This window comes from Erithacus rubecula (assembly GCF_903797595.1).
Source record: "Erithacus rubecula genome assembly, chromosome: 12".
NCBI lineage: Eukaryota > Metazoa > Chordata > Aves > Passeriformes > Muscicapidae > Erithacus > Erithacus rubecula.
In genome coordinates, this window is record NC_136664.1 from 2,544,976 (window position 1) to 2,559,654 (window position 14,679).

Genomic DNA, 14,679 nt, shown 5'->3' on the forward strand with positions numbered 1-14,679 from the left:
TTTTTATTAAAGCACCCCCGAGCCCGTGTTTACATTGCGCAGTATAAACATCCTGCCCGGGCCCGCCGAGCTTAAAAAGAGCGCACGAAGAGGGGGTTCGGAGCGGGCGAAGCTGCGCGCAGCGCGGAGCCGGGGCCGGGCAGCGCCGCCGCCGCCCCACGCCACGCGCGGAACCTCCGCAGCGCTCCCCGAGCCCTTCCCCGGCCCGCGTGGGCCCTCCCCGTGTTCTCCAGGGCTGAAAAAAGGGGCAGGGAGGGAGTGGAGGAGCCCCACTGCACGTCGCGGTCACGCGTGGCATAAACCACACACAGACACACACACAGAGATACACGCGGCGGGCAGGGTGCGGCGTGCAGCCCCCCCCGGGTGGGGCAGGGCGGCGTGGAAAGGGCTCTTTAAAAGCTGCCCACCAGCGGGGAGCGGCGGCGGAGGGGGCCGGCACGGGGCGGCGGAGGGGAGGGGAGGGGGGGAGCGGCTCGGGGCGGGGATCTCCGCTCCGCGCTTACGTCTGTCAAGGAGCGGCAGACGCCGCTGCGAGAGATAAAGTAGAAGGCGAGCGGCGGGGCCGGGGGCAGACTCGACAGCCACCGCGATGGGAAGCAGCTCCCCGCAGCGCCAGCCCAGCTAAAGGCTCCGGAGGGGGACGGCGGCGGCCCCGGGAGCCCGGCCCGGCCAGGGGCAGCGGGGCGGGCGCAGGCGGCGGCCCCGGCTCCGCTCTCGCAGCAGCCGAGCTCAGCTCGCTTCCACCCGCCCCCCCATCCCGCCTCCTGCGGCCCCCCCGACCCTCCGCCTCTCGCTCGCCTTCTGCAGCCGCGCTCAGATTTAGGGATAAAGTGGGAGGAGGAGGCAAAGGGGGGCTGGGGGGGTGTCGTCGCTTCCATTTGTTTATCCACGGAGGGGTGAAGTCTCCCGGTGGAAAGCGAGCCCGCCGGGGGGCCGGGAGGACGCCGGAGGGAGGGTGGTGGGTGAGTGGCGGCGAGCCCCCGGCAGCGTGGCCTTTTGGGGGGGCGCTGGGGGGGCGGCGGAGGAGGGCCGGGGCTGGGGCTGGCCGCCGCGGACCTGGCCGTAGATGACTGCAGAAGCGCAGCAGGCTCTGTCCTCTCAGCCCCCTCCTCCTCCGGTGCAGAGCAGCTACGGCCCCATGTCCTCCGTGGCTGAGAAGCAGCCGCAGAGCTCGGCCATGGACGCCGCCTCCGCGGGGACCGGCGGCGCGGCCGGCAGCGCCCCGGGCAGCGGCGGGGCCCCGGGCAGCGCCGGCCCCAAAGCCAAGAAGACGAACGCGGGGATCCGGCGGCCGGAGAAACCGCCTTATTCCTACATCGCCCTCATCGTCATGGCTATCCAGAGCTCTCCCTCCAAACGCCTGACCCTCAGCGAGATCTACCAGTTCTTGCAGAGCCGCTTCCCTTTCTTCCGAGGCTCCTACCAGGGCTGGAAAAACTCGGTGCGCCACAACCTCTCGCTCAACGAGTGCTTCATCAAGCTGCCCAAGGGCTTGGGACGCCCGGGCAAGGGCCACTACTGGACCATCGACCCGGCCAGCGAGTTCATGTTCGAGGAGGGCTCGTTCCGCCGCCGGCCCCGCGGGTTCCGGAGGAAATGCCAGGCGCTGAAGCCCATGTACAGCATGATGAACGGGCTCAGCTTCAACCACCTCCCCGACAGCTACGGCTTCCAGGGCTCGGCCGGCGGGCTCTCCTGCCCCCCCCAACAGCCTCTCCCTCGAAGGGGGCTTGGGGATGATGAACGGGCATTTGTCCAGCAACGTGGAGGGGATGGGCCTGGCGGGACACTCCGTGCCCCACCTGCCCGCCAACGGTGGGCACACCTACATGGGCGGCTGCACCGGCTCCTCGGCCGGGGAATACCCGCACCACGACAGCTCCGTGCCCGCATCCCCGCTGCTCCCCGCCGGCGGAGTGATGGAGCCGCACTCGGTTTACTCCAGCTCGGCCTCGGCGTGGGCGCCCAGCGCCTCGGCGGCTCTCAACACCGGCGCGTCCTACATCAAGCAGCAGCCCCTCTCGCCCTGCAACCCCACGGCCAACCCGCTCTCCTCCAGCCTCTCCACGCATTCCCTCGACCAGCCCTACCTGCACCAGAACAGCCACAACACCGCCGATCTCCAAGGTAAGGGCGGCCACGCGTGGGGCGCATCCGCGACCGGGGGCTGCGGACCCCGCGTGGATCCCGGCGGTGCCGCGGAGAGCCGGGATCCCGCTTTGTGGGGGTTTTAAAGCTTTTCCCGAGGGGAAGCTGCCTGTCCCTGGCTCCTCGCCTCCTTCCCCGGGGGCAGCCGGGCGCCCGTCGGGGCTGTCCCCGCTGCGGGGTCGAGAACGGCCGGGCCGGGGGTCCGCTCCTCCCGGTGGCAGCTTCGCTTTAGTCCCAGGCCTAAGGCTGAAGGGCTCAGGCAGCGGGAAACTGCGGCAAGGAGAGCCAGGAATGCATCCTTGGGCTCTCCCACCTCCATCGGGACTTGTACGATTCTACAGGGAAAAGGGAGGAATTCCCTATCGGGTGGTCCACCACTCGCGCCATCCCACCCCCGTCCCATCCCGGCCCCTTCCCTGCCGTCAGCTGTATTTGTCACACATCTCAGGGCCGCCTTTTCCAGGCCCATCACCTTTCTCCATCCGTCGTCCATGCCGAAGCCGGCGGCCCGGAGCCCCCAAATCCTCCCGCGCCCCGAAACATGGGCAGCGAAGGGGGTCTCGTCCCTGGAGACCGGCTCGGTCTCGTCCTTGGAGCTGTCGGGGCTGTATTTGCCCCCAGTCTTGGAATGGAGATGGTGCTCGGCCGGGAAAAGGCCTCGGAAGGGACGAGGCCAGCGCTGGGTTTCGCTTTGCTGCCCAAATTCCCCTCGGGAGGCGCTGGGTGTGGGACTCTCGTGGCACGGGGGAGCCCCGGAGCCACGGGCGGGCGATGGGGCAGATTTGGGGGTCCCTGCCCATCACCCCGAACCTTCCGGGGAGCGGGATGTGCCTGGCAGGAATGGCTGTGAAGGGGACAACAAATGGGCAAAAAACACAAAACGAAACAAGGGAAAAGCATCAGCCGGGCCAGGCCGGAGCTGCAGAACCCGGACCGGGCAGGGGCAGTGCCCACCGCGGGCACTCTCCGTACCCCGGGGCAGCTCCCGGAGCTCAGCGCATCCCGGGCCTCTGGAAAACCGAGCTGGGAATCCGCCCGAGGCGCCACCGGGCCCGTGCGCGGCCTTCACCGAAACGCTCTGATTATCACCCAAAGGAGCGGCTCCCGGCCCGGCCACCCCCTCCCCAAATCCCGGGGCGCTTTTCCATCCCGAGGAGGCGAAGGAGCGGTGGAACAGCCCCGCTCCCGCTGCTCTCGCCCCCGGCTCCTCCCGGTGCCACCGGCACGAACGGGAGCTGCCCCGCTCCGCACCCGGCGCATTTTCCGCACGCGAAAAGCAGCCGGGGCGAAAGAAAATAAATTCCGAGTGTTGAAAGAAAAAATAAAAAGGAAAAAACCCCTAAAGCCAACTCGAATTCCTTCTCCTCGCAGGGAAGCGCAGTCCCGGGGCCGCGGGGGTTTCTCTGCCGCACCTGCGGAGCCCCCGCAGTGCCAAAATATCCCCAAATCCGCGCTCGGAACGGGGTGTGCGAGCGGGTTGGCTTGTTGGGATTTTTTTTTTTTTTTTTTTTTTCAACCTCATGCTGCGTTTTTCTCGCTGCCTCTTCCTAAAATCCCTTGGCGCTGCTGACCATCTCTCCCCCCGTCCCGCAGGCATCCCGCGGTATCACTCACAGTCTCCGAGCATGTGCGACAGAAAGGAATTCGTCTTCTCTTTCAACGCCATGGCCTCCTCCTCCATGCATTCAGCGAGCAGCGGCTCCTATTACCACCAACAAGTGACATACCAGGACATCAAGCCGTGCGTGATGTGAGCTGGGGCCGGCCGGGCGAGGAGCATCCCCCGGGACGCTGTGGGATGGCACGGGGGTGTCCCAGCCTGGCGTCCGAGCGGACGGAACGAGCTGAGCATCGGCGGCAGTGCGAGCCCGCAGCGTTCTGTGCCTTCTTCTGCTCGGGGAGGGCTGGAGGAGAAAGCAAAAGAGCAAAAGCAGCCCCCCCCCACCCCGTCCGTACCGAAAACCCCGGCTGCGAGTTTGGGGTGAGGCTTTGCCAAATGAGGTTTTGATGCTTCTTTAAGGAAAAAAAAAAAAAAAAAATGAAATTGCAAACTCATTTTGGGAGTTGGCGGTGAGCGATGCCACCGGCTCGGCTGGGGGGGCTGGAAAAGCCCCCGAACTCAAATCCCGTCTCACTTCGAGCCCGGAAAAATACTTTTTTTTTTTTTTTTTTTTTTTTTTTTTTTTTTGCCGGCCAACACCCAGCAGGCAAAAAAATCTCTCAGAGGGATTTTTTTTTTTTTTTTTGGAACTATTAATTTTGGATTTTTTGCCTGCATAAAGACTGCAGGATCAGACCCTATGCAGAGAGAACAAGGCACTTTGGAAAGAGACAGCCATGCTCATCCTGTTATTTATTCTACATTTCTTTTTTGTTGTTGTTGTTGCTAATAATCGAGACACGAATAGTCTCAGTTGATCAGTATTAAATCGGGGAATCTCTGTTGGCAATATTTGCCATATAGATTTGGGTTTTTTTAGTTAACCTTTGTAAATTTGCAAGCGACCGTGGTCTCTGTGTAAAGACAATCCTCCATATGTTTTTATAGAAATATATATATAATGAAGGATTATTCCCCTCCCTCCCCTCTCTATTTTTTTTTCTCCCTGACGTTGTACAGTTCGGTGACACCTATTTTAATTCTTTCTGCACTGTATAAAATTGTAATTATATGGGTTTGGGTTTTTTTTTTTTGTTTTTTTTTTTTTTTTTTTTTTTTTTTGTACGTTTTGTCCCTAAAGAAAAAAAAAAAAATCCCGAAATAAAACCTGTATGTTATTTGTACATGGGCTTCACGATTGTATGAGCAGCAAATAAACGAGCATGCGGTGTAATTAAGCTTAATTAATGAGGAGTCCGCGAGCGCGGAGGGGCCGCGCAGCCACGGCCCTGCAAACCCTCGGGCAATAATTCCCCGTCCCGGCGCAGACTCAAATCCGACTTTTTTAGGATTTTTTTTTCACCTTGGCGAAGTCCTGGTTGCCAATTTCTCCGCTGGGAAAAATTTCAATTGAGGATATTGAAATGCAGAAGGAGGAAAAGCGCCGGTGCTTTTTATTTTTAGCTTTAATTATTAGGATTATTCGGGGTTTTTTTTTCCAAGGCGAAAGGTGCTGTTTGACAAATCTTTGCCTCTCCCTCGAATTCCAGGCGTGAGGCTGCCAGGATGGAGCCCGCGGCTCCTTTTTTCCTTCTCCTCCACCCCGGGAATTTTCCGGTTCCTTTTTTCCTTCTCCTCCATCCCGGGAATTTTCCGGTTCCTTTTTTCCTCCTCCTCCATCCCGGGAATTTTCCCAGCCGTGCATCCATCAGCAGGAAACTTCCCGCAGGCTTTTCCCCGCGTGAAAAATAAATTTAAAAAAATCATAAAATTGACGAGAATTTATCCAAATTAACTCAAATTGTTAGGAATTAATAAACTGGAATAAAAATTAGCTGCACCATCTCCGTTGTGCACAGGGCAGTGATAAATCTGCATTTAAATATCGCTATTTTCCTGCGAAATTTGGGGGGATTGGGGCTAATTCAGGATCCTCCAGTATCCAGGAATTTTTGCTTTAATTCGTGGGTTAATCTGCCTCAATCAATATTCAACATCAACACCCATAAAAAAAAGAGATGCAGGCGAATTAATCTGATTATGTGGATGTGGATTTCTGCCTTTATAGAGGGAAATTTAATAACTGCACACTAATTAGCCCAGCTCGGTGCAATCAGCCTAATTAAAAGCCAAGTTTGCTGTAACAACAAGGGACAAATTTGTAATATTATTGTAATTAAGGCAAGGCTTTATTAGAATTGGGGGGAGGCCTTTTCAGAGTGGGGTTTTTTATTGTTGTTTCACAGGGTTTTTTTGAGAGGGGTTGTGGGATTTGGGGTGTTTTTTAAAAATTTTGATCATGTTTTGGGGTTTTTAAAATCTCCACTTAGATCTCTTTCAGCCAGCAGCTATCTACCTGCAGCATTATTGGTTTTCCCCGTTTTTATGCTTTTCTGGGCTGATCTTTCCCACATCCCTGCCCATCCCTGTTGGAGATGAACGTGTTGTCTCTCCATCCTTTTAGGTACAAGCTGAAAACAGAGGGGTTTTTACTCCTGAAAAAAAATATCTGTGCTAGGTGTGGCTGAGGTAATTCTCTAGGGTTAGGAGTTCAGATCCCACTGTCACTCCCAAGATTTTTTGGGTTGATTTTGGGACCTCGTTGGTGCTGCTGGAGACTGGGAAGGTCAAACAGCACCTTGTGAGGCTCGGGTTTAACTCACAGGGGTTCCATATCTGCTCCCCAACAAAACCTGGTGTGATTTATCCTCCTCCCTCCCGTTGCTTTCCAAACCTGGAAAAACAGAGCCGCTGCATTCCGTGGACGCCACATATTCCTCAAGCCAGTGAGCGCAGTCTAAACAGGAGCTCTCCATCCCAGAGCCCTCCAGCAGCCAGGAGAGGCTGAAACCCCCCAGCTCCTGCCCCCAGCTCTCCATCTGCTACAGCCCAACGGGATTTTTCCTGCTATTTTCAGTCCCAGGGGATGGCAAACCCCGAGGTGAGGGATAAAATTGCCCAGAAATGCTGTGGGAGCCTTGGGAGAGGGGTGAGGCAGGGATGGCTCAGAATTTGGGATTTGCTGATGGAAAGGATCAGATCAGGCTGTGCTCAGCATCAGAGAGCTGCTCCCTGCTCCTCATCCCTCACATCCCAATCCTTAGGGATTTTCTCATTTTCTTTTGGGGGTTTTGGCATTTTGACTTCAGGAAACAGCTTCTCATCGCTGATGCCCTGTGCAGGCCTAGGAAATTTCTACAGGGATGAATTTTTGGAGCATGATGAGAAACAGTGTCCAGCCAGGTTGTGCCCTCTGGATCAGGGGACACTCATGTCCCCAGACCTTCTACAGAGATTTGGTGGCAAAGTGCTTCTCTCTGCTCCTCCCAGGATGTTTCCCCCCATCCTTACAAGGCCACCACAGAGCTGGAGCTGTGTCTGCCACTGTCCCCTGCCCATGGCTCGTGTCCCCAGTGGGGGCAGAGCTGGAGGGAGCACAGAACAGGGCAGGGATCCCAAGGAAGCCCCAGAAGAGGGGATGTGGGGTGGCTCCCCTCTGGGGGGGACACACTTTTGGGAGGCTCCATCAGGATGATCTGTGGCTTTTTTGGGAGGCAGCATCAGGGTGGGGATGGTGGTGAGGTGTCTCTGAGGGATCCTGGGGGCTTTTGGACCATCCCAGTTGGGTTTGAGGGATCCTTGGGGGTGTGGAAGATCCCAGTGGGATCTGGATGATCCTGATGGGATTTGGATTATCCTGGTGGGATTTGGACATTCCCAGGGGGATCTGGATGATCCTGGGGGGTGTTGTATGATCCTGATGGGATTTCAACAATCCCAGTGGGATTGGAATGATCCCAGGGGTATTGGTTGATCCCGGTTTGGATGATTCCAGGGGTGTTGGATGATCCCGGTTTGGACAATCCCGGTTTGGATGATCCCGGTTTGGATGATCTCAGGGGTGTTGGATGATCCCGGTTTGGGCGATCCCAGTTTGGATGGTCCCGGTTTGGATGATCCCAGGGGTGTTGGATGATCCCGGTTTGGGTGATCCCAGTTTGGATGGTCCCGGTTTGGATGATCTCAGGGGTGTTGGATGATCCCGGTTTGGGCGATCCCGGTTTGGGTGATCCCGGTTTGGATGATCCCAGGAGTGTTGGATGATCCCGGTTTGGGTGATCCCGGTTTGGATGATCCCAGGGGTGTTGGATGATCCCGGTTTGGATGATCCCAGTTTGGGTGATCCTGGTTTGGATGATCCCGGTTTGGGTGATCCCGGTTTGGATGATCCCAGGGGTGTTGGATGATCCCGGTTTGGATGATCCCGGTTTGGGTGATCCCGGTTTGGATGATCCCGGTTTGGACGATCCCGGTTTGGACGATCCCGGTTTGGATGATCCTGGTTTGGATGACCCCGGGGGTGTTGGATGATCCCGGTTTGGGCGATCCCGGTTTGGATGATCCCAGTTTGGGTGATCCTGGTTTGGGCGATCCCGGTTTGGATGATCCCAGGGGTGTTGGATGATCCCGGTTTGGGTGATCCCGGTTTGGATGATCTCAGGGGTGTTGGATGATCCCGGTTTGGACGATCCCGGTTTGGATGATCCCGGTTTGGGTGATCCTGGTTTGGATGATCCCGGTTTGGGTGATCCTGGTTTGGATGATCCCGGTTTGGACGATCCCGGTTTGGATGATCCCGGTTTGGATGACCCCGGGGGTGTTGGATGATCCCGGTTTGGGCGATCCTGGTTTGGATGATCCCGGTTTGGGCGATCCTGGTTTGGATGATCCCGGTTTGGGCGATCCCGGTTTGGGCGATCCCGGTTTGGGTGATCCCGGTTTGGATGATCCCGGTTTGGGTGATCCCGGTTTGGATGATCCCGGTTTGGATGATCCCGGTTTGGGCAATCCTGGTTTGGATGATCCCGGTTTGGATGATCCCGGTTTGGATGATCCCAGGGGTGTTGGATGATCCCGGTTTGGACGATCCCGGTTTGGATGATCCCAGGGGTGTTGGATGATCCCAGTTTGGATGATCCCGGTTTGGATGATCCCAGTTTGGGTGATCCTGGTTTGGATGATCCCAGTTTGGGTGATCCTGGTTTGGATGATCCCGGTTTGGATGATCCCGGTTTGGGCGATCCCGGTTTGGGTGATCCCGGTTTGGATGATCCCAGGGGTGTTGGATGATCCCGGTTTGGATGATCCCGGTTTGGATGATCCCAGTTTGGGTGATCCTGGTTTGGATGATCCTGGTTTGGATGATCCCGGTTTGGATGATCCCGGTTTGGATGATCCCGGTTTGGGCGATCCCGGTTTGGGCGATCCCGGTTTGGATGATCCCGGTTTGGATGATCCCGGGGTTCGGGCCCGGGGGGCGGCGCCGTTCCCTTGGCGGCAGCGCCACCTGGCGGCGGCGAGCAGGGACCGCCGGCACGCGGCTTTCCCAAAATTTGGCTTAAAACCATCCAGTTAGAGCCGGTTTGGACACTTTCCCCACCAGGTGGATGATAAAACATTTTTTTTTTTTTTTAATCTTTATTAATGAATTAAAAAATGTCTTAAAAATATATTTATTTTGTTTCTATTTTTTCTTTCTGGCATCTGCAGCTGTGATGAGGAACATCCCTTTATCCCATCCTCACACCAGGTGAAACTCCTCTGTGGAGAACATCTGGATCAAACCTTTTCTGCGCCCAGGTGGGACAGATGGGAATATTTGGCATGGAAAAGCATGGAGTAATCCATGGATACAGGCACCTGACACAGGAGGCTCTCAGATGGGGTTGATTATCCAGATTTGCAGAAAACCTTGGAGACTTAACCAGTGGGAACAACATCTGGAATCTTAAATGGGTATTTGGAATAGCAGGGGGTGAGTTTGGCACCAAGTTCTTGGCAGCTGTAAAGGCTGAGATCCATAAGAATCAATGGGTGCCTGATTTCTCCCTCAAAACAAACAAAAAAAGGGTTCTGTGGACCTCAGGGGATCCAAACAACAGTTCCTGTCACTTTTGGAAAGGGACTTTGATTCCTGCAATGCTTTTGGGAGGCCACACCTGAACATGTGCTCCCTTTCCAAGCATAACTCCTGCCTGATGCTCTGCAGGAAAGGGCAGCACTGGGATGCTCCTGGGGGCTTTATCCCTGCCAAGGAATTTTTGCCACAAGGATCATCCTCAGGGATCAAACAGGTGGGTGAAAGGAGCCCCCAGAGGAGCAGGAGGTGCCCCCAGTGCCAGCAGCAGCTCTGCAGATGGAAGCTGATGTTATTGCTATATTCAGATTCTCAGATTGGCTCCATGAGTGAGGAAAGGCACAGGGGCTCCCTTGTTTGGTTAAGTAACTTTCCCTGTCAGAATCCAGGAATTCCAACTAGAATATTAATATCAGTGGTGGGATGCATGATCCTAGAGGGTCTTTTCCAATCTAAATGATCCTGTGGGTTTATTATAAATAAAATACAACAGAAGGAATAAATCTTCCTGAGCTCCTGGCTCAATATTCTAATTCCCATTGTCACAGGGTGCCCAGAGCAGCTGTGGCTGCCCCTCGATCCCTGCTGTGTCCAAGGCCAGGCTGGACACTGGGCTTGGAGCAGCCTGGGACAGTGGAAGGTGTCCCTGCCATGGCAGGGATGGGATAAGATGAGCTTTGAGGTCCCTTCCAACCCAAACCATTCCATGGCTGTGATCTCAGGTTACTCTGATTCACCCAAATTATTATAAATATTCCAGTTCCAGTCTTAAAATGAACTAAATCTTTGTAGGGAATCTGCAGATCCTTTGGAAAACTTCACTGAGGGAGTCCCTGTGCCATCAATGTGGATTTCCTTTCCTCAGACACTTCTCCAGGTCACCTCAAGAGATCCCCAGGATCTCTGGAACAAGCACCAGAGAGCAAATGGCAATTCTAGAGGCCAAACCACCTTGGTTTAATCATGGAGAGGGATGTGAGGACACTGGCAGTGCCACTTGGCTCCAGCAGTGAGAACACAAGCCTGAGCACAGACCTTCCTTTATTTAAAGTCTCAAAACCCCTGGAATGGCACAGAAAGTGCAGCTCTGTGGCTCAGCTCAGCTTCAGGCTAATTACTGCAAAAATAAGCAAACACACCTGGGAAAGCAGGATGACACAGCCTGGAAAGTTTTGCAGGGACTTTGGGGTACCAGGAGTTCACTTGGAGCAGAACTTGCTGCAGGAATTGTGTGGGGGTGAAGAAAAGTCACTGCAGAGCAGCAACTCCAGGCATTGCCTCCTCCAGAGGGATGGAAATGCCACACTCCAGAGCCTGAGCAGTGCAGGTGCCTGGAAACACTTGGAAAACACAAAATCCCTCTGGAAAAACACAAGTATGAGTCTTGTCTGAACAATTACTCACTCTGAAATCTGAAGGAGTGGTAGCCATGGGTATGTTCATGCTTAGAAATGTGGCAGCTTTCACCACATGAATGTTTCCCTTCTTCCCCTGCCCTTTTTTTGATCCCATCTAACTGCCCTGTGTGTTTGCTTTATTCTTTAAGGAAAGGTAAACCTGGCTTGGCTCAAAGTGTGGGATGGGTGGAGGATAATTTTGTGTGACTTGGAGACCTCTGGAGGTGCCACATTTGGGGAAAAGATTGTTTCATGTCTCATCTCCCAGAGCAGGAGCTGTGGTTTGTCCTTGGCAAAGTTTTGGCAAAGCAGGAGGACCAATGGCATTAAAGGCTCCAGGTGTCCCTGGGAGACAAAATGCCCATTGGGGACATCAGTTCTTTCACACAGAAAAGTCCAAAAGAGGTTTGGTTGAGTTTTTTTGAGAGCTTTTGCTGAGTTTTTGGCATCTCCTGTTGTTTTCTAAAGGGGTAAGAACCACAAGTTGCCCCCAGTCTATCAGGAGCCATCTCTGCCTTCCCATCTGTAAAATGTGAATGTTTCTGGGGCTAAATTCTGGGGAAAATTCTCTTCTGTGCTTTGTCTCCCAGAGCAGGAGCTGTGGTTTGTCCCTGGGAGGTGCTGGGTGCCTTGATGGAAAGTTCTGGAGCAGAGGAGCAGTGGGATTAAAGGCTCCCAGAGCCACCCTGATGCTCCAGGTACCAAAATGCCCACTGGGAACATCAGCTCTGTCACACAGAAAAGCCCAACAAGGGCTTGGTTGGGGTTTGTTGAGAACTTTTGCTGAATTTCTGGCCTATCCTCCTGTTGTTTTCCAAAGGGGTGGGAATCACAAGCTGCCTCCAGTCTATCAGGAGCCATCTCTGCCTTCCCATCTGTAAAATGTGGATGTTCCTGGGGCCACAGCAGAGATGGACCAGAGATAGATCCATATCCTGAACTCATTTCTCCCAGGCACTTCAGTGGGATGCCCAGCCCAGAACAATGGCAGGATACACGACCCTAAACATTTCTTCAGGGCTTTGAAAGATGAAAAGCAGGGACTTTGCCTACCTATGTCAGAGGAGGGGCAGGGAAATGTTCCATGATGTTTATAGCAGCCATCAGGGACATTACACATGGAAACATGGGAAATGCTGCCCTTTTCTGGGAGGGAGATAATCTTTAAGAGATGGCAACCAGGAAATCAAAGTATTTGGTACACAACAGCCTCCCAAGCAGGGGGGTTTGCCCAAGGAACGTGGCCACAGCCACAGATGTTTCCTCCAGAGGCAGAAGTGCTGCAAGGGGTTGTTCCTTTGGAGGAACCAGAATGAGAGAAATCCCTGCACACCTCCCTCCCCCTCCTCACCCCTGTGGAGAAAAAATACACAGCCTCAGTGCTGGATTTTTCAATGGAAACATTGCCCTAAAAGCTGTTTGTTTCTCCCTTCGGAGCAGTAGAAGATGATGAAATAAAAAAAGCATACACACACAAAAAAAAAAAGAAAGGCATGACTTGGAGACAGTGTTTAACCATCCCTTTCCTGCTTTTTTTTTTTTTTTTTTTTTTTTTTAATTGGGATAATGGGATAAAGCCTCTGTCCTTGCAGGCTGCTTGTTGGGAGGGGATCAGGGAGATGTTGGAGGGCTGGATGTGGACCTGGATGTGAGATCCAGGAAAAAGCCTCGATGGTGAGAGATTTTTTTTTTTCTCTCCTTTTTATTTCCCTGGAAACAAACCGTCTCTGACTCTTGTAACTCAGAGCCTACCCAGCAACCCAGCCTGTTTACTGTTGTCTTTGGTGGCTTGAAGCTGTGTGGCCTTGTCCCTGTTCCAGGAACTGCATGGACATGGCTGGCTGAAGGAAAGCCCTCATGCCTGTGCAGTTTTGGGGGTGGCATGGAGCCACCTCGCCCTCATTGTGAGCAGATTCCAGCCCTGCCTCACTGCTCTGTGCCACACACCACGCTGCCACTGATGGCCTCCCAAAAAAAAAAAACCTTCCAAAAGTCACCCTGCTCTCCATTGTGGAGGTTCCATTCATCCCATGCTGGTTTTCCTCTGCATTTCTCCCACAAATGAGGGTAGGGAGAAAGGGAGAATGGTCCTGGGAAGGTCACAGCCCTCATGGACACCTTGGTGGTCACTGCTGATCCCAAACCCTCCCAGCTCCAAACCAGCATCTGAACCCCCCAAAAAGAGGGGAGAGCAGCAACAACAGCCCAACAGCAGCATCCCAAATGTTTGTGCCATGAAAGGAGCTGGAAAGAATGTGCCAAACCACATGACAGGCAAGGACATCAGGCTGTGCAGAGAATAGGGAGCCCTCAGTCTGAATTACTGGGAACAAAGTTGGCTCAGGAAAGCATTTCCCATTGTACTGCTGAATGTTCCTTCTCATCACACAGCCCTGCTGCTGCTGCTGCACCCAGGCCTGTGCTAGGGATCACTTCATCCCTATTCAAAGCAGTGCAGAGATCTATCAGCAGCATTTCAGACTTTTCTGCAGCACCCAGGCAATGCTTTGCCACTGGTGATGATTTTCTGATGAGTCTTCAGCAATAAAACTGGGCCAGGACCCACCTGAGATGAGGCACATTTTGTATCTTTGTGCACAGGTCACAGCAGGTACAGAAGGAGGAATCATGACTTGAGTGAGTATTCTGCTCCTTAAAGGGAGTTAATTCAGTCAGAGAATATTTCAGGGGATGGATTTTATGGTTTGACTGTTGGTATCTTGCATAGCCTTGGTCTGGGCCAATATAAAACATAAGCAGGCTTCAATTCCTTGAGATTTTTAATGAGATTAGAACCCAAGGATCTCCTGCATTTCAGAGTTCTGTGGCCTTACAGAAATCCCTCCTGACTTTGCTCTAAGTGATGCCTTCCTGAACATGCAGAGAACCTGGAACAATAGCTCAGAGAGGCAGACTGCCCCATTCACTTTTTCTACACAATCTGCTGTTTCCTTCAGGGTCAGGCCACAAGAGAAAATCCACATCATACAGCTGGAGACACCAAGAGATCATGCAGGGCTGTGCCTTGGCCACTCTTGTGTTTAATTCATTTAATTTAATGCAACAGCAGTTTGGCACTGAAATGTCTTTTAGCTGGAGCAGCACTCAGACCCCAATCCCTGCCCTTGCTTCCCTGACTCTCCAAGGTAGAACTGCACTGATTTCAGAGAGGGATTTACTGACTGAGATGGCAGCACCTGAAAGACCCTGACATTTATTAATAACCTGGATCACTGCAGCATTTTTGCAGTCCATTCAAAATGCCAATAAGCTAAAGCTTACAGCAATTATATTTCTTTCTAATTACAGTTCATAGAATCATATCAGCTGAAAAAAACTCCAGGATCATCTAATCTGTGAGCCATCCTTACCTTGCCCAGAGCACTGAGTGCCATGTCCAGCTTTTCCTTGGACACCTCCATCACCTCCCTGGGCAGCCCCTTCCAATTCCTGACCACCCTTTCCATGAAGAAATTCCTCCTGGTTTCATATTTGCATATATCCCTAGTCAGCATCTCCCCATAGCATGGTTTGGAGTTTAACTCTGGATATTGGGTAAATACAGTGAAATGTGGTCTTGCAACACATGACAGAAAAAAAAAAAGTGACAGGCT

General features: G+C 53.5%; 1 protein-coding gene across 1 annotated transcript; it reads left to right on the forward strand.

Annotated features, from left to right (window-relative positions):
* Window positions 1-537: 537 nt before the first annotated feature.
* On the forward strand, window positions 538-3,907 carry FOXF1 (forkhead box F1). The gene is given in 3 exon segments (XM_079316034.1): window positions 538-1,702; window positions 1,704-2,130; window positions 3,745-3,907. Coding segments are annotated over 3 exon segments (1,221 nt in total). The 5' UTR covers window positions 538-1,069; the 3' UTR covers window positions 3,906-3,907.
* Window positions 3,908-14,679: the final 10,772 nt, after the last annotated feature.